Raw genomic sequence first — 18,597 nt, 5'->3', positions numbered from 1 at the left:
CGCAGATTCTTTTTAATCCAGACCCATGGCCCTAGTTTAAACAGGGTATATAGGAACCATTGTTTTTTAATTCACATTCATGATTAAAATCAAATTAACTGACCAAGTGAAACAGGACAGCCTACAATCCGTGAAGTGCAGCAGTAAACAAATGTGCAAAATACTTCAGCACAGGGATAGGAAGACGGGTAACACAGAATGCAAATAAACATTTGAAACACAGCCTAACAGCCAATTACAAAACAGCATAGGATGTTGTGAAAAAAGTTCACCGATCTGCATAGTGCATGGCATTTTGGGGGGGGGGGGGGGGGGGGGGGGGGGGGGGGGAACGAAAAAATCTAATTCAAACAAAATTTCCACATCATAATAAACTGCATTTCACAGGGTTCATAAAAGATAAATACACCATGACTGACTTTCTTTGTTAATTAAACATTCCTTGCGCTAATCCCTTGGTTGACCCATCTTAAACTAATTTACATGACACCATGCTGCTATACATCTGACTCCAGTTACAGTAATCCAGGCTGAAAAACAAAATATACAGTAGTAACATCTTTCAAGCTATAGGAAAGAAAGTGATGAAGTGCTTCTCTCATTGAAGAAACCCTGGCGATCTGCCTCTTCAATTTGAGTAAAACAGTTAAATTTAGAGAGAGAAAAATCTTTCTGTGGACGACGGGGAGACCAAATCGAGACCCAAAACAGTTCATTATATACTGGTACCCTAGGACATGCAGGCTGTTCTAATAATGACACCGTGTTCATAACAGTAATCTTATCTCAAGCAGACTTGGGTGCAAACATGAAGTAAATATAACCATGTGCACTCTTTAATTTTCATGCAGCATGGACCTAATCCCGATTTATCAGGGCAAAACCTCCTACATATGGAAAGTGTGAAATTAAACTGGTACTTTATTATTAATTTGCCCAATGGATTTTCACTAAAACATGATAGATACAGGTCAATAATAATACAGTAAACTGCATCACAATTGAGGATTTTAAAAAATATATAAATATCTTAATTGCATTCAAATTGAGACTAGAATGGCCATCTAACATAGATTTGTTAAAACCACTAATGATTCTACAAATACTGAAATTTATGAATGGATATACTGTTGATACTGGCATTAATAAGGGGATAGACTTAGCTGCTTTATAAAACTACTGCCATAAAGATTTCACGTAACTTGTAGGTGATCCAAAATTTTACCCAAATTAGACCATTTATAATACTGGCTCACCACCACATATTATGCCAAATCATTTATCAGAACAGACTGATGTCCACAGTACCAGCATCCACCTGTTGAAACAGTTTTAGAATTTTAATCTTTCTCATATACCTTTTTCTGACGAAATAAAAGTAACTGGATTTTTATTAAGCCTCTCTGTACAATGTTAGTATGTGCGCGCCTTCAAATGTCACATTTTGACTGAATGTGACATGGATTTGAAGTCATGCATGGAGTCAGTACTACAGACGAACGCCCTTCCACGTCAGATTCTTCAGCTGTAAAAACAGAACTACTTTGATCCACTTCACCATCTTGCTCCAGTGCAATATTTACACTGAAGGGTAACTTAGGTTCTGGTATCGCTAATTTAGACATGTCCCTCTGCATCTCTTGTTCCTCCATTTCTTCATCGGAAACTGAGCTATCCCAGTGGCTGAATGATGTACGATCTAAATTTGGTCCATTACCTCCAGTCATACTATTGTACTTCAAACCTTCTTGGCCAAGGACAGTCATGTTTTCATTGTTTTTTACCTTCAATAGTGTCTTTAACTTTGTATATGCTTCATTTTCATCCTGTGGGAATTCACTTCTTGAACAGTCCATCGCAAACTGTTCTGATGATTCAGATTCTTGTGTCTGAGGTTTGAACTTAAATGGTGGAATCTGCAATTCAGAATGTCTGCAACTGCTTGACACTTTCTGCCGCACATCAGTTCCTAGGTCACATTTCCCAAGCATCAACGAAAAGGGTCCAAAACCGTGACATTCTTTTGCTGGAAGATCAGGTGAAACTGGAAGAGAGCGATATTGTCGTTCAGAGGGTAAAGATTCCTGAAACTCCCCACTGCGGTACTGTTTCACCTGCGATATAGACGTGACTGGATAGTTTACAGCATCAGGTGACGGCAGGTCAAATGCAAGCGATATTACTGATTTACTTGGTGTGTCCACAAATTTGATCTTTCCACCTTTCAGGTCCTGTCTGGCATTGAAAGGGTTAATCTTGCGTGATGTCCCCTCACTAGGAGTGTAATGTGGATCTTGGACATTAATCTTCCGACTGCTTTTTCGGGTAAAAAAGTCTGACTGACTACGAGAAAGCCATATATTGCGGCGAGGCCGAGGTGATTTGGGTGGAACCTTGTCACCGGGCAGTCGAAGGGGGCTGCACCTTTTTATTGCCAGTCCTTTCTCTCCAACGCCTACAAATGATCACAAAATAAAAAGTGTTAGAACCAAGAATATTATGATTACAGCTCGATTACATATTTCAATCTATCCATATTATACTTACTCGTGACAATGTCTTGCATAAACAATCCAGTGGCAATAAAACTAATTTATTATTAATAAATGCAATAGCTTTTTTATTGATTTACTTTTGAAGTATCCCTGTTTAAACATGAGCACTTCCTAGATAAATACTAAGCAAATGGTCAAAGTAAAGGCAGCAAACGTATTTTCAACTGCACAACAAACAGGAAGGTGGGAAAGGGAGAAATCACAAGAAAAAGCTCAAATAGCATTTACTGCCTCTATCCATTAAAAAAAAGAAAACATGCAAGTTTTTGTTTAAAACATATGCAAAATGCCTCTCCTCCCGGTCAAAATTCAAACTTGGACATTTTCAGGCATACATGAATTTAACACCCTATAAGGACAAAAAAGGGTGAAGGGACAGGAGCGGGGTGGGTGGCTAAACATTAAACTTTGAAATGAAATGAAAATCGCTTATTGTCACGAGTAGGCTTCAATGAAGTTACTGTGAAATGAAATGAAATGAAAATCGCTTATTGTCACGAGTAGGCTTCAATGAAGTTACTGTGAAAAGCCCCTAGTCGCCACATTCCGGCGCCTCTCCGGGGAGGCTGGTACGGGAATCGAACCGTGCTGCTGGCCTGCTTGGTCTGCTTTAAAAGCCAGCGATTTAGCCTGGTGAGCTAAACCAGCCCCTAGTCGCCACATTCCGGCGCCTGTCCGGGGAGGCTGGTACGGGAATCGAACCGTGCTGTTGGACTGCTTGGTCTGCTTTAAAAGCCAGCGATTTAGCTGAGTGAGCTAAACCAGCCCCTAAGAATACATACGTGGCATAATTTTTATTTTAACAGCCACAGGCATGTCATGCTTGTGTCCCATTTTGGAGAGGTGCGATATTTTATCAATCATATTTAAAATCAGCCTTCCACAGTTTAATTAGGCACATTATTTAATAGTTGCCAAACTGGGTTTCCCAGGAATTAGTTGCTTAAACACAAAGAATGTTTGTGATTATGGGAACTGAGCTGAAGAATGGAGTAAGACTAGCTGGAGAAAAACTCTAGAAGACTTAATTGGCCAATTTTGAAATAACCTATGATTCCACAACTTGTTTTCAAACAACAAACGTTCCTCAACAGAGGCAGAAGAACTCTGCAGCTGAGCAATATTAATACCACACCTAACCCAACAAAAGACAAAAAAAAACAAAATGGTATTCAGCCTCAACTGTTCATATTTTCCACTAGTGGCACTGGAAGAGTCTTGGAAAACCACCAAGTTAGTTCTTACCTCTTCCAGCAGTCGTGCCACCTCATTTACATCACAATGCTGCATCTTGCAGCAATAATGCAATGCAATGGGGTACCTGTAGTTTTTAAAAAATATACAACTCTTTTAGTGAAAATGAGGACCAAGCCATTAATCTATCTGATCCTTAAGCATATAGCTTTAAATAAGAAGTTATCTATTTGTTAGCCTGGATGTTAGATTAGATGGGCTTTTTGGTTGGCATGGACCAGTATGGCCGAAGGTCCTGTCTCCGTGCTGTAGATTCTATGATTATTTCTTTTAAATAAATTTATAGTATCCAATTCTTTTTTTTCTAATTAAGGGACAATTTAGTGTGGCCAATCCACCGTGAGGCGCCATTGCGCCGTGAGACAGCAGTGCTAACCACTGTGATTCTAAGATTCTAATACACTTTTCTTCCGAGTAAATGGGCCTTTGCCAAATACATTTCAACATATGCTAGCAGGTGTTCCACTGCTTATTCAAGTAGCCATTTTGCTTGCAAGAACCGAATATCCCCAGGCTACAGGGCCATAAAAAGCATCAACGTCAAGCCCAATCAAATTTTACACAGGCACAAACTTTTCAGACTTGGGAATTTTTGTATTTTCCTTTCCTAGCCCAGAAGGCATTAAAACCTGTGGACGGTTGTGCAACTTATCTATTGAGTGTTCCTGGTAAAACCCTTGCATCCTAAGTCTTGCACTTAATGGTAACAAATGTGGCTTAGTCCTGTTACAGCGAGGATAAAGACAGAAGAATATCTTCACACTAAATAATCACATAAGAAAGCAGCAAACAAAACACAGCTTTCCCTGGGCTTCTTCGCGCAACTCGCTGCATTGTGTAAATTATTTTGCATATTCTTGTAGAAAAAAGAAATTCAAATTACAAAAGCTTCTCACAGCTGCAAAAGGAAATATAACTCACTTCTTTTGCAAGTATACTGTCTCACTGATGTAATCTTCCCTTACATTGAAGTCAACTTGATAACTGATTCCATATCCCCCATTTTATACCTTTACCCATAAGACATAGGAGCTATTCGGCCCATCCAGTCTGATCAGCCATGATTGAATGGCAGAGATGTTTCTCATCCTCATTCTCCTGTCTTCTTCCCAAAAGTTAGATTTATCCCATTTTTCTCCAGCTCAGCAATATGAAAGTCAAGTCAATATATGTTCATTGTCTAATTTTTTAAAAACGATTGCGTCTTCAGCAAGAGGCCTCAGATACAATAGGTTGAAATGAACAGAATAAATGCTGCAGCATCCAATCCTGATGAAAGCGACCATGATAGATACAGTAAATGTGGCTTGAGTTTGCAGATTGATCATATTTTGTTCACTTTATTCATCATAACGTTAAGAAAATAACTGCACCTCATTCACAATTAAATTTTTTAAGTAGCCTCTTCTCTTCCCCTCAACACTAAATTTATTTCAATAATGCCATGACTTTACATCTGAAACCATTAAAGGGGACAGCAGCATGTTATTAGATTAGTAATCCAGAGGCCCAGATTAATGTCAGGGTCATGAGTTCAAATCCTGTGGGAAGTTAAATGCAATAAATTAATCAATCCAAAATAAAAGACTAGTATCCGTAATGATAATCATGAAATTACCCAATTGTCATAAAAGGCCATCTGATGCATGAATGCTATTCTTGAAAAAGAATATTGCCCTCTGAAATGGCCCTGCACACCACTAAGTTCTATCAAACAACTACTGAAAGTTAAATATCAATAAAACCGGACAGGCATACTCACAGAATTTGTTTCTTTTAACAGTCACTGTCTGAGACTGCTCCATCACCATCTCTGTGTATGTTCTATCCAACAGTCAGGACAGACAAATCTGAGGTGCTAACATGGTGGTATAAAATTGGGATACGGTGGTCCTGGGAGTCCTCAACATTGACTCTGGACCCAAAAATGTCCCATGGCATTTGGTCAAACATGGGCAAAGAAATCTCTTTCTGATTACAAAGTAACACATTTCACCCACCCCCCCAACTCTGGTTCAGCTGATGAATCAGTGGTCCTCCATGTTGAGGGCACAGAATGCACTCCGAGTGGGGACTTCAATGTCCATCAAGAGTGACTCATTAACGTCACCAATGACTGAGCTGGCTGACACCCAAAAGAAATATTGCTACATGGGCCTGCAGCAGATGGAGAGAAAAGCAGTCAAGTAGGTGTTGCCCACTTGCTAAGTCCTCGCCAATCTATTTGTTGTAGATTCTGCCTGTGACAGCACTGCAAGAGTGACCACAAAATCATGTCTTTACATCAAAGACAAGTCACAACACATCTAGCAGTTCAAAATCGGGCATCCATGAGGCGCTGTGAGCCATCAACTGAACATTATTCAATACAGTCTGTACCCTCTTGGCCCTGAAAGGCTTCACTTGAAAATGAAAATCGCTTATTGTCACAAGTAGGCTTCAAATGAAGTTACTGTGAAAAGCCCCTAGTCGCCACATTCCGGCGTCTGTTCGGGGAGGCTGGTACGGGAATTGAACCGTGCTGCTGGCCTGCCTTGGTCTGCTTTAAAAGCCAGCGATTTCCTTACTAGCTGACAAGGTCTTCAGTGAAAGGATAGCGCGGGCCATAGCAGAGTACACGGAGAACAACCAAAACAGGGAGGTCTCATCCTCCATGTTCTGGGAAGCGCTTAAGGCCGTACTAAGAGGGGAAATCATTGCCTTCAAAGCGCAGAGAGATAGGGAGGAAAGGGTGACTAGGCAGAAGCTGGTCGACTCCATACTGGAGGTAGACCGTAAATACTCCGAGGCCCCGACCGTAGAGCTCCTGGCGGAAAGAAAAGAACTACAAGGAACTTTGACCTGCTCTCCACCAGGAAAGCAGTGCACCAACTCCGCCAGGCGCGCGGGACCCTGTACGAACACGGAGACAAAGCCAGCCGCCTGTTGGCACACCAGCTGAGAAAGCAGGCAGCCACCAGAGAAATTGCGCAAATCAGGGGTACCAGAGGCACGTTGGAAACAGAACCAGAGAGGATTAACAAAACCTTCAAGGCCTTCTACCAAGAGCTGTACACCTCAGAGCCCCCAACGGGGAAGGCTGGGATGAACCGGTTCCTTGATGGACTGGACATACCAGTCGTGGGAGAGGGCAGAAAACGGGACCTGGAAGCACCACTAGCACTGGGAGAGATCATGGACAGCATTAGCTCCATGCAGACGGGGAAGGCGCCGGGACCGGATGGATTCCCGGCGGACTTCTACAAAAAATTCGCGACAGCGCTGGCCCCGCACCTGCGGGAGATGTTCACAGACTCGCTAGCTAGGGGCACACTGCCACCCACGTTAGCACAGGCCTCAATCTCGCTGATACCTAAGAAAGACAAAGACCCAACGGAATATGGGTCACACAGACCCATATTTCTGCTGAACGCAGACGCCAAACTCCTAGCCAAAAGGCTAGAAGACTGTGTACCTGAGGTGGTCACAGAGGACCAGACGGGCTTCGTCAAAGGTAGACAGCTTACCTCGAACATCAGATGCCTGCTGAACGTGATAATGACCCCCTCCGGGGAGAGAACACAAGAGGTGATCGTCTCCCTGGACGCAGAAAAGGCCTTCGACAGAGTCAAATGGAAATACCTCATAGAGGTACTGGAGCGGTTCGGGCTTGGAACAGGGTTCACCGCTTGGGTAAAGCTCCTATACAACGCTCCCATGGCGAGTGTACGGACCAACAATACCAACTCCCAATACTTCCAGCTGCACAGGGGCACCAGACAAGGATGCCCACTGTCCCCGCTGCTGATCGCACTAGCAGTCGAACCGCTAGCAATCACGCTCAGGGCAGCAAAAAAATTGGAGGGGAATCCGAAGGGGAGGCAGAGAGCACAGAGTCTCACTCTATGCAGATGATCTGCTCCTCTACATCTCGGACCCACAAAGCAGCATGGACGGAATCAACGCGCTCCTGAAAGAGTTTGGAGCCTTCTCGGGCTACAAACTCAACATGAGCAAAAGCGAGATCTTCCCAGTACACCCGCAAGGAGGGGGGGGGGGGGGGTGCAGCACTAAAGGAGCTGCCGTTCAAACGAGTCCAGACGATCATAATGAACGTACTGCCCAGGTTCCTCTTCCTGTTTAGATCCATTCCGATCTACAACCCCAAGGCCTTTTTCAAAGTGCTGGACAAACTTATCATGGCGTTCGTATGGGGGGGGGGGGGGGGGGGGGGGGGGGGGGGGGGGGTAACAATGCTAGGATCTCAAAGAAGGTCCTACAAAAAATAAAATCCAGGGGGGGCCTAGCCCTCTCAAATCTACAATTCCACCACTGGGCGGCAACAGCCGAGCGAGTAAGGGGATGGATCCAGGAGCCAGAAGCCGAGTGGGTGCATGCGGAGGAGGCCTCCTGCATGGGAACCTCCCTCCGGGCCCTCGCCACGGCAGCACTCCCATCCCCACCCAAAAAACACTCCAGCAGCCCAGTGGTGACAGCCATCCTCCAATCCTGGAACCAACTGCGGCAGCAATTTGGCCTGACCACAATTTCGGACAAAGCTCCCATCTGCAACAACCATAGGTTCACACCAGCACTGACTGACTCCACCTTCAAAAGGTGGAGGCAGGACGGGGGGACACTGACAGTCAGGGACCTATACATGGACGACAGGATCGCAACACTGGACGAACTGACAGAGAAGTTTCGGCTAGCCGGGGGGAACGAGCTACGGTACCTGCAGCTCAAAAACTTCCTAAGAAAGGAGACAAGGACGTACCCACAACCGCCACGACAGACACTACTGGAAGACCTACTGGACGCAAGTATCCTAGAGAAAGGAAACTGTAGCGACATGTATGACCGACTGGTAGAAAGGGGCGACACCGTACTGGACGCAACAAGAATGAAATGGGAGGACGACCTGGGGATCGAGATAGGGTGGGGACTCTGGAGCGAAGCACTGCGTAGGGTCAACTCCACCTCCACGTGCGCAAGGCTCAGACTGACGCAACTAAAAGTGGTACATAGAGCCCACTTAACAAGAAACCGTATGAGTAGGTTCTTCTCGGAGGTGGAGGACAGATGTGAACGGTGCCAAAGAGGCCCGGCTAACCACGGCCACATGTTCTGGTCTTGCCCCAGACTTGTGGAGTACTGGACACCTTCTTCGAGGCTATGTCCAAAGTGGTGGGGGTGAGGGTGGAGCCATGCCCGATAGTGGCGGTCTTCGGGGTTTCAGACCAGCCAGAACTATTCCTGGGGAGGAGGGCGGACGCCCTTGCCTTTGCCTCCCTGATCGCCCGCCGTAGAATCCTGTTTGGCTGGCGGTCAGCAGCACCGCCCAGAGCTGCAGACTGGCTGTCCGACCTCTCGGAATCTCTCCAAATGGAGAAGATCAAATTCGCCATCCGAGGGTCAGACGATGGCTTCCACAGAACGTGGGAGCCATTCATGCAATTGTTCCGGGACCTGTTTGTGGCCAACGAACAAGAGGAAGAATAGTCGGGTGGCCAAGAATCAGGGGAAAATGGACGGGAATCGGGGGAAGGTAGCCGGGGGTGGGGGGGGGGGGGGGCTACTGGTTTGTTATGGGGGTTTGATGGCTAGCTAAGGCCCAAAACCAACCTGTAAATAATTGCCTATAAACATGTGCCTCGGCCATATTGGGGAATGTAAAATATGTATGCCGGCTAAAGGGGGCGGCCACAGCTGTTATTATGAAGATGCTTACCTGTAAATATACATGTTAATTTTTGCGTGTTTTTTTTTTTCTCTAATGATTTGTAATTTGTTGGATATAAAATATGAAAACTCAATAAAAAACATTTTTTTTTAAAAGCCAGCGATTTAGCCCAATGTGCTAAACCAGCCCCCTCTTTACTGTCACTATCAAGCCAAGGGACCAATGCTGGTTCAATGAGGAATGCAGGAGTGCATGTAAGGTGCAGCACCAGATATACCTAAAAATGAGGTACCAATCTGGTGAACTATAACTTGAATTATAACATTGCTAAACAATGGAAGCTGCATCTAATAAATGCAGCAAAGCAAACCCACAACCAACAAATCAGGTCAATGTTCTGCGGTGCTGTCACATCCTATTGTGACACTTAAACAACTAACCAGGGGAGGCGGCAGTTCCACAAATATAATAAAGTAGTCATAATAAACTATTTTTAAAAAACATTAACCCTGCAATAAAATTACTGTGAAAATCCCAATCGCCACACTACGGCCCCTGTTGTAGTACACTGAGGGAGAATTCAGAATATCCAATTCACCCAACAAGCGGGTCTTTCAGGACTTTTTGTAGGAGGAAACCGGAGCACCCGGAGGAAACCCATACAGACACTGGAGAATGTGCAAACTCCACACAGACAGTGTCCCAAACTGGGACTCAAAACAGGGTGTCTAGCGGTGTGAAGCAACAGTGCTAACCATTGTGCTACCACGCCACCCATCCTCACCCTCAAAAGGTGATGGAACCCAGCACATCAGTGCAAAAGGCAAGATTGAATCATTTGCAACCATCTTCAACCAGTATGATCGGACTTTATTACATCTGGCTCCAAACATGGAAAAAAGAGATGAATTGAAGAGGTGAAATGTTAGGGACTTCCCTTGACATCAAGGGAGAATTTTATTAAACCTGCAGAGAGTATGTGAAGCTTGGCATTAAAATGAAAGCAGAACCTCAAAGGTACTAATCTCAGGGTTATTATCTGAGCCACGTGCACGGCTCAAAGACTGTTGTGGGTGGCAGCACGGTGGCGCAGTGGGTTAGCACTGCGGCCTCACGGTGCTGAGGTCCAAGGTTCGATCCCAGCTCTGAGTCACTGTCCGTGTGGAGTTTGCACATTCTCCCCGTGTTTGCTTGGGTTTCGCCCCCACAACCCAAAGCAGGGTAGCATGGTAGTTAGCATAAATGCTTCACAGCTCCAGGGTCCCAGGTTCGATTCCCGGCTGGGTAACTGTCTGTGTGGAGTCTGCACGTCCTCCCCCTGTGTGCGTGGGTTTCCTCCGGGTGCTCCGGTTTCCTCCCACAGTCCAAAGATGTGCGGGTTAGGTGGATTGGACATGCTAAATTGCCCGTAGTGTCCTAATAAAAGTAAGGTTAGGGGGGGTTGTTGGGTTACGGGTATAGGGTGGATACGTGGGTTTGAGTAGGGTGATCATGGCTCGGCACAACATTGAGGGCCGAAGGGCCTGTTCTGTGCTGTACTGTTCTATGTTCTATGTGCAGGGTAGGTGGATTGGCCACGCTAAATTGCCCCTTAATTGGAAAAAAATGAATTGGGTACTCTAAATTTAAGGAAAGAAAAGACTGTTGTGGGAGAACTAGGTTCCAGTTCTTGGGACACTGGCACCATTATTGGGGAAAGTGGAATCTATATTGTTTGGACGGTCTACACCTATAAAATCTACAGAATCCCAACAGTGCAGAATAGATAGTTTGTCCCATCGAGTCTGCACCGACCCTCCAAAAGAGCACTCTACCTTGGCCCACTGATTCGCCCAGACCCCATAACCCCGCGCATTGATCATGGCCAATCCACCTAATCTGCACATCTTTGATCTGTGGGAGGAAACCAGAGGACCCGAAAGAAACCCACACAGACACGGAGAATGTGCAAACTCCACAGTCAGTCATCCAAGGCTAGAATCGAACCCGGATTCTTGGCACTGTAAGGCAGCAGGGCTAACCACTGTGCCAACCTGAACCATGCTGGGACTAATGTTTGAGCAAGCCGCAAAACTAGGGATGTAGAGAGTGGTATAAGCTAATTAGCGAGAGCATGGGATCGGATTTCGGAAGATACAGTAAACCAAAGAGAGAGACAAGACAAGAGAGAAAGGTATTGATATGTTAAATGATAAAGGGAACATGACAGGAAGACTAGAGAATACAAATCTAAGAATAAAACAGCAGTCAAGGCTAGAGGTAACAAAAATGATAAAAGGGCAAAACTAAAGGCTCTGTATCTGAATGCATGTAGCATTTGAAACAGAACAGATTAAATTATAGCTCAAATAGAAGTAAATAAGAATGATCTGATGGCCTGACTTGACTGCAGGATGACAGATTAGGACCCAAATATTGAAGGGTGTGTGACTTTTAGGAAGAACAGGGAGCTAGGAAAAGATGGAGGGATGACTCTGCTAATTAATGGTGCTATTATCACATTAGAGAGAGATTACCTAAATTCAGGAAACCAAGATGTAGAAGTGGTGTGGACTGAGGTGAAAAATTATACGGGCAAGAAGTCACTTGTGGGGGTTGTGTACAGCTCCCCTAATTATAACTACATGGTAGTAGAGTGTATAAAGGAAGAGATAATGGGAGATTGTCAGAAAAGAGGATTATAATCCACACATAGGTGACATAGCAGCGATTATAATAACATTGAATTTTACATTTTGTTTGAGGGAAATGTAGCCACCTGGGGTGACCACTGCCCAAACACAAAATGGAAGATTGCAAGGAATGCAGGGAAAATTGGACATGTTGTAAAAAGCAAGCAGCTTGCAGAGTGCTTGTATATTTGGACTGCTGCAGAAACCAGTTTGGCTGTTGCTGAAACCAGACAACGCTGTGAAAAGAAAGTTAGCATATTAATGAGGCGATACCGGGCGATCCCCAGGCACAAAAGACACAAGTTAGCACTAACCGATACATTGAATGGAAGGCCAGACTTTTCAGCGCCAAAGAAGCCCAAAACAATGAGTCCCAAGAACCGCCACAGTGATCGAGATACTGTCCCGTTATTGGGGAATTCAAATCAATCGATTGGGAAGAGACCCAATCGATTACAAGAGTATAGAGGGTCCGCCCAGGTGGGCGCAAGACCCCGAGAGGAGTATAAAACAGAGACCCCGACCCCAGCTCGCTCTCTCTGTCAGCCTCTCCTTGACCAACTAGCCCTCCCAGCAGAACGCCGTGCAGCAGAAGAACCTTGTGCAGGAGAGGGCTTGACAGAAGCCGCCAGCAAGTAAGTCACAACGCACGCTACGGGAATAGACACTCCTGACCCCTTTAGACCATAACCACTGGAAGCCTGCGGACCCAGGACAAAGCTAGAAGACGTTGTTCCCTGATCCGGCAGTCCCCTTGTCCAGATAAGTATTTGGCCTAGTAGTGGTAGGATTAGCCTAGTCTTATAGTTTATATGCATGATTAGTAGATTACTGTAATATAATAAACGTGTCTTGTTTGAACTTACTAATTGGTGTATGGTTTTATTGCTTTGAACTTGACCTTGAAACTTGTGGCGGTATCTTAACGATGCCTGACGACTCCAAAGCTAAGTAACGAAACAGAGCCAAATTGAGTGTTAAGCACACTCACCCAGAACGAGCAACAGAAAGAAGTGGGTCCGAGACTAGTATTTCAAAATTAAATAAGGGGAATTATATGGCCAAATGTTAGGAAGCAGAGGTAGTTTATAAATAATCTATATTTTTATGTATGGATATTAGAAACAAAGTATAGCTTTACGCATGTTTAATTGTGTTTCTGTGTAACATGGGGTTAAAAGATTCGTAGCTTCATGCGCTTGCATGTGAATTTCACGTCAAACTGTATCTCCATTGTAATTTAAAGTTTACAACGTGAAAACACACATTATTTTAAAAAAGACTAGGCTGTTGTTTTGGAACCTGGGGCCCACATTGAAAAGCATCATCACTTATCGTTCAGTTGAGACCAGGTACCTGAGAAGAAAGCATCTCTCACAGAAACTGCCAGCAAAAAGGCAAGACAATGGAGTAAGGGGCAGAAAGCAAGTCCCAGAAGGTAAACAACAGATAGTTCTAGAAACCAGGGAATTGAAAGAGAAGTCCCAGGAAGACGGAAGTCAAAAGGACAAAACTGGCATCTGAACAAGGTACTGCTCACTGAAGTTAAAGAAAGGAGCAAGGAGAGAGGCTCCCAGTTAAGGATTGAAATACAAGGTGCAGACCTGGGAAAATTGACCAGTGAGAAGCCAGACATCTGAAGTAACACTAAGGTTGGTGAACGCTTAATGTAGCCTGTGAAGCAGTAGTGTTATGTTGACATGGTTCATTACCTGAGAGATTGTGTGGAACTCTGAATGCACATGCAATCCAAGACAGAGAAATATTGAAAGGAGATATTCAAATCCTGGAAGTGGTTTCCTTTTGAAGGCATCCAAGAGAAAGCATTCTTTGGGAGAAGATTCCACATCATGTTTTTTCAAGAGTGGAGTTTGGAAACATTCACGTAGATGTCAGAATTCCAGTGAGACCAGTTGGCTCAAAGTGTGATAAGCATTTGGAGGGGATTAGATGAGAAATACACAGAAGTCGTTATGGGTGGCAATTGTCACTTGGTTTCACTGTCATTTCAGCAATTGGTACATAGACTATGTACTTACTGAGAACATTAGAGTCCAAGGTATTTTGTAACTTGTGTAATCCTTGTAGATCTGTGTGTCTATGGAGGTGCAGTGGGAATGAAGGAGTAGCATTTTATAGTTAATCTTTTCTGATTGAAGAAATGTTTTTGTTTTGTTAAAAGTTGATTGGCAGTCCTGTGATTCTGTTCATCCACATCTCAAAACAAAGTTAGGGTCTATTGAGCTAAGGTTCCATTCGGGGACCTGACCGTCCAGTAGTAACATCAGCTGGGACCAGAACAATGAAAACAGAGCTAGCTAAAATAAACTGGCAAATCAGGTTGAGGGAGAGATGCAATGGCAGACATTTAAATGGATATTTCAGAATACATACATTTCAAGGAGAAAGAAAAATTCCAAGGGGAGAATCCAATATCCGCGGTTAACTAAATGCGCAAAAAAGCATATAATTAGACAAAGGCAATTGGCAGGTCAAAAGATTGGACGGAACATAAAGAATAGCGAAGAATGACAAAAACCTTACAAAGAAGGGAGTAGAAGAGAAAACTAGCTAGACACATAACAATGAATAGTAAGAGTTTCTTTACATATATAAATAAGAATTCACAAAATGAGCACTGGGCAAATAAAAAGTGAATCTGGAGAATTAATAAATTTAAAATAAAATGAGATGGCAGATAAATTGAACAGGTATTTTTCAAGGGTGTTCACCATCAAGGTTACAAGTAATATCCCAGAAATAGCTGTTAAATCACGAATTGGAATGGAGGAAGGAACTCAGGAAAATGACAATCACAAGGGAAGTGGTACTTAGAATATCGTTGGAGCTACAAGCTGAAAAATCTCTAGGTCAAATGAACTTCAACCTAAGGTCTTAAACTGAGTGGCCAGTGAAATCGTTGACGAGTTGGTTTAAATTTTCCAAAATATCCTGGATTTGGGAAAGGTGCATTAGATTGCAAAAATACACATGTGAAATTAAATGAATGAAAATTAAATGAAAATCGCTTATTGTCACAAGTAGGCTTCAATGAAGTTACTGTGAAAAGCCCCTAGACGTCACATTCTGGCTCCTGTTTAGAGAGGCAGGTACGGGAATTGAACCGTGCTGCTGTCCTGCCTTGGTCTGCTTTAAAAGCCAGCTCTTTAGCCCTGTGCTAAACCAGCCCCTATGTAATTCCTTTACTCAAAAAGAGAGTGAGACAGAAAGGAAGAAACTACAGGTCAGTGAGCTTAACATCTATTACAGTGACGATGACCGAGATCACTGTTAAAAATCAGTAAGAAGTCTTACAACACAAGGTTAAAGTCCAACAGGTTTGTTTTGAATCACTAGCTTTCAGAGCACTGCTCCGTCCTCAGGTGAATGAAGAGGTAGGTTCCAGAAACATTTATATAGACAAAGTCAAAGATGCAAGACGATAAAGTCGTTACAGGTCCAGATGGAGCAGGTTAGAGGTGTGAATTGTCTCAAGCCAGGACAGTTGGTAGGATTTTGCAAACCAAGGCCAGATGGTGGGGGGTGAATGTAATGCAACATGAATCCAAAGTCCCGGTTGAGGCCGTACTCATGTGTGCGGAACTTGGGTTATAAGTTTCTGCTCGGTGATTCTGCATCGTCGCGCGTCCTGAAGGCCGCCTTACCCGAAGATCAGAGGCTAAATGCCCTTGACTGCTGAAGTGTTCCCTGACTGGAAGGGAACATTCCTGCCAGGCAATTGTTACGCGGTCCGTTCATCCGTTGTCAAAGCGTCTGCATGGTCTCGCCAATGTACCACGCTTCGGGACATCCTTTCCTGCATCAGGACCATGCAGACGGTGCGACAACGGATGAACGGAAATATATTATCATTCATTGCAAAGGGAATTAAATATCAAAGTAGGGGGTGACAATTCAGTTACACCGGTCACTGGTGAGACCACATTTGGTATACTAAATTTCAGAGAAGGTTTACTGAACTAATACCAGAATTGGGAAGATTGCCTTCAGAGGAAAGACTGCACAGACTAGGCTTGCATCCATTGGGAGTTTAGACAAGGAAGAGGCAACTTGATTGAAACATCAAGATCCTGAGGGGTCATGGCTGGGTGGCTGTGGAGAGGATGATTCCTCTTGTGGGAGAATCTAGAACTAGGAGTCATTGTTAAGGGTTCATCCATTTAAGACAGATGAGGAGAAATGTTCTCTCTCAGAGGGTAGCGTATCTTTGGGACTCTCATCTTCAAAAGGTGGCAGAAGCGGGCTGACAAGGGGCGGGGAGGAGCACCGGGTATCGCTATACGCGGACGACCTGCTGCTATACGTGGCAGACCCAGAAGGGGGAATGCCGGAGGTGATGGAACTGCTAGCAGAATTTGGGGACTTTTCGGGGTACAAGCTAAACTTGGGCAAGAGTGAGGTATTTGTGATACACCCAGGGGACCAGGAAGAGGGAATCGGGAGACTCCCGTTTAAGAGAGCAGGAAAGAGTTTTAGATATTTAGGGGTGCAGGTGGCAAGGAACTGGGGGACTCTCCACAAGCTGAACTTCTCCAGGCTGGTGGAACAGATGGAGGAGGAATTTAAAAGGTGGGACATGGTGCCGCTGTCGTTGGCGGGCAGAGTGCAGTCCGTTAAAATGACGGTCCTCCCGAGGTTTTTGTTTTTATTTCAGTGCTTGCCCATCTTCCTCCCTAGGGCCTTCTTCAAAAAGGTGACGAGTAGCATCATGAGCTACGTGTGGACGCACGGCACCCCAAGGGTGAGGAGGGTCTTCTTGGAGCGGAGTAGGGATAGTGGAGGGCTGGCATTACCCAATCTTTCGGGGTATTACTGGGCGGCAAATGTATCGATGGTGCGCAAGTGGATGATGGAAGGGGAGGGGGCAGCTTGGAAACGAATGGAGAGGGCGTCCTGTGGCAACATAAGCCTGGGGGCCCTAGTAACGGCGCCATGGCCGCTCCCTCCCACGAGGTACACCACGAGCCCGGTGGTGGCGGCCACCCTCAAGATCTGGGGGCAGTGGAGGCGACACAGGGGGGAAGTGGGAGGTCTGATGGAGGCACCGTTAAGAGGGAACCACAGATTCATCCCGGGGAACATGGACGGGGGATTTCAGAGCTGGCACAGGGTGGGCATCAGGCAGCTGAAGGATCTGTTTGTAGATGGGAGGTTTGCGAGCCTGAGAGAGCTGGAGGAGAAATTCGGGCTCCCCCCGGGAAACATGTTTAGACATTTGCAGGTGAAGACATTTGCTAGACGCCAGGTGGAAGGGTTTCCCTTGCTCCCCAGCAGGGGGGCGAGTGATAGGGTGCTCTCGGGGGTCTGGGTCGGAGGGGGGAGGATATCAGACATCTACAAAGTAATGCAGGAGGCGGAGGAGGCATCAGTAGAGGAGCTGAAAGCCAAGTGGGAGGGGGAGCTGGGAGAACAGATAGAGGATGGGGCATGGGCTGATGCCCTGGAGAGGGTTAATTCTTCCTCCTCGTGTGCGAGGCTTAGCCTCATTCAATTTAAGGTGCTACATAGAGCCCATATGACGGGGACAAGGATGAGTCGGTTCTTTGGGGGTGAGGACAGATGTGTCAGGTGTTCGGGAAGTCCAGCGAACCATGTCCATATGTTTTGGGCACGTCCGGCACTGGAGGAGTTCTGGAAGGGGGTGGCAAGGACGGTGTCGAGGGTGGTGGGATCCAGGGTCAAACCAGGATGGGGACTTGCGATCTTTGGGGTTGGGGTGGAGCCGGGGGTACAGGAGGCGAGAGAGGCCGGAGTACTGGCCTTTGCGTCCCTAGTTGCTCGAAGAAGGATACTAATACAGTGGAAGGACGCGAGGCCTCCAAGCGTGGAAACTTGGATTAATGACATGGCAAGCTTTATTCAGTTGGAAAGGGTCAAATTCGCCCTGAGAGGGTCGGTACAAGGGTTCTTTAGGCGGTGGCAGCCTTTCCTCGACTTTTTGGCTCAGAGATAGGGTACAGAGGTCGCAGCAGCAGCAACCCGGGGGGGGGGGGGGGGGGGGGGGGGGGGCAACAACGGTTGTGGTGGGTTATTTACGGTTGAAATGCGGGCAAATTTGCTCGCAGTTCATGTTTGATGTTGAGTGTTGCTTTGTTTGTTTTTGGGGGAGGGGGGAGGGGGGGAGGGACAACGCGCGCGCGAGTTCGGGCGGGGGGGGGATATTTGTTAAGAGGGAATATTTTGTAATATTTTATAGTTAGTTGGGGTAAATATCTTCATGTAAAAAATTCTTTCAATAAAAATTATTTTAAAAAAAAGGTGGCAGAAGCAGAGTCCTTGAATGTTTTCAATACAGTGATAGATAGATAATTGATAAACAAGGAGGTGAAGGGTTATCGGGGGTATGCGGGAGGTTACAATCAGATTATGCATGATCTTATTAATTAGCACAGCAGGGCTGAGAGGCCACCTGCTCCTAATATGTTCATATCCA

At 45.3% G+C, this 18,597-nt stretch overlaps 1 protein-coding gene across 9 annotated transcripts in view; it reads right to left on the bottom strand.

The window, feature by feature from the left end:
• Window positions 1-316: 316 nt before the first annotated feature.
• LOC119964527 (dual specificity testis-specific protein kinase 2-like) overlaps window positions 317-18,597 on the bottom strand; it is a 165,062-nt gene continuing 146,781 nt past the window's right edge. For all 9 annotated transcript variants that reach the window (XM_038794128.1, XM_038794132.1, XM_038794126.1 and 6 more), the window contains one exon: window positions 317-2,455. In XM_038794128.1, coding sequence (XP_038650056.1) covers window positions 1,431-2,455 — 1,025 coding nt within the window. In that variant the 3' untranslated portion in view covers window positions 317-1,430. The remainder of the gene's footprint in view (window positions 2,456-18,597) is intronic.

The sequence above is a fragment of the Scyliorhinus canicula genome, chromosome 4, assembly GCF_902713615.1.
Source record: "Scyliorhinus canicula chromosome 4, sScyCan1.1, whole genome shotgun sequence".
In the NCBI taxonomy this organism is placed as follows: Eukaryota; Metazoa; Chordata; class Chondrichthyes; order Carcharhiniformes; family Scyliorhinidae; genus Scyliorhinus; species Scyliorhinus canicula.
The sequence above is the reverse complement of the archived record's forward strand: the minus strand, read 5'-3'. Positions and strand labels throughout refer to the sequence as shown.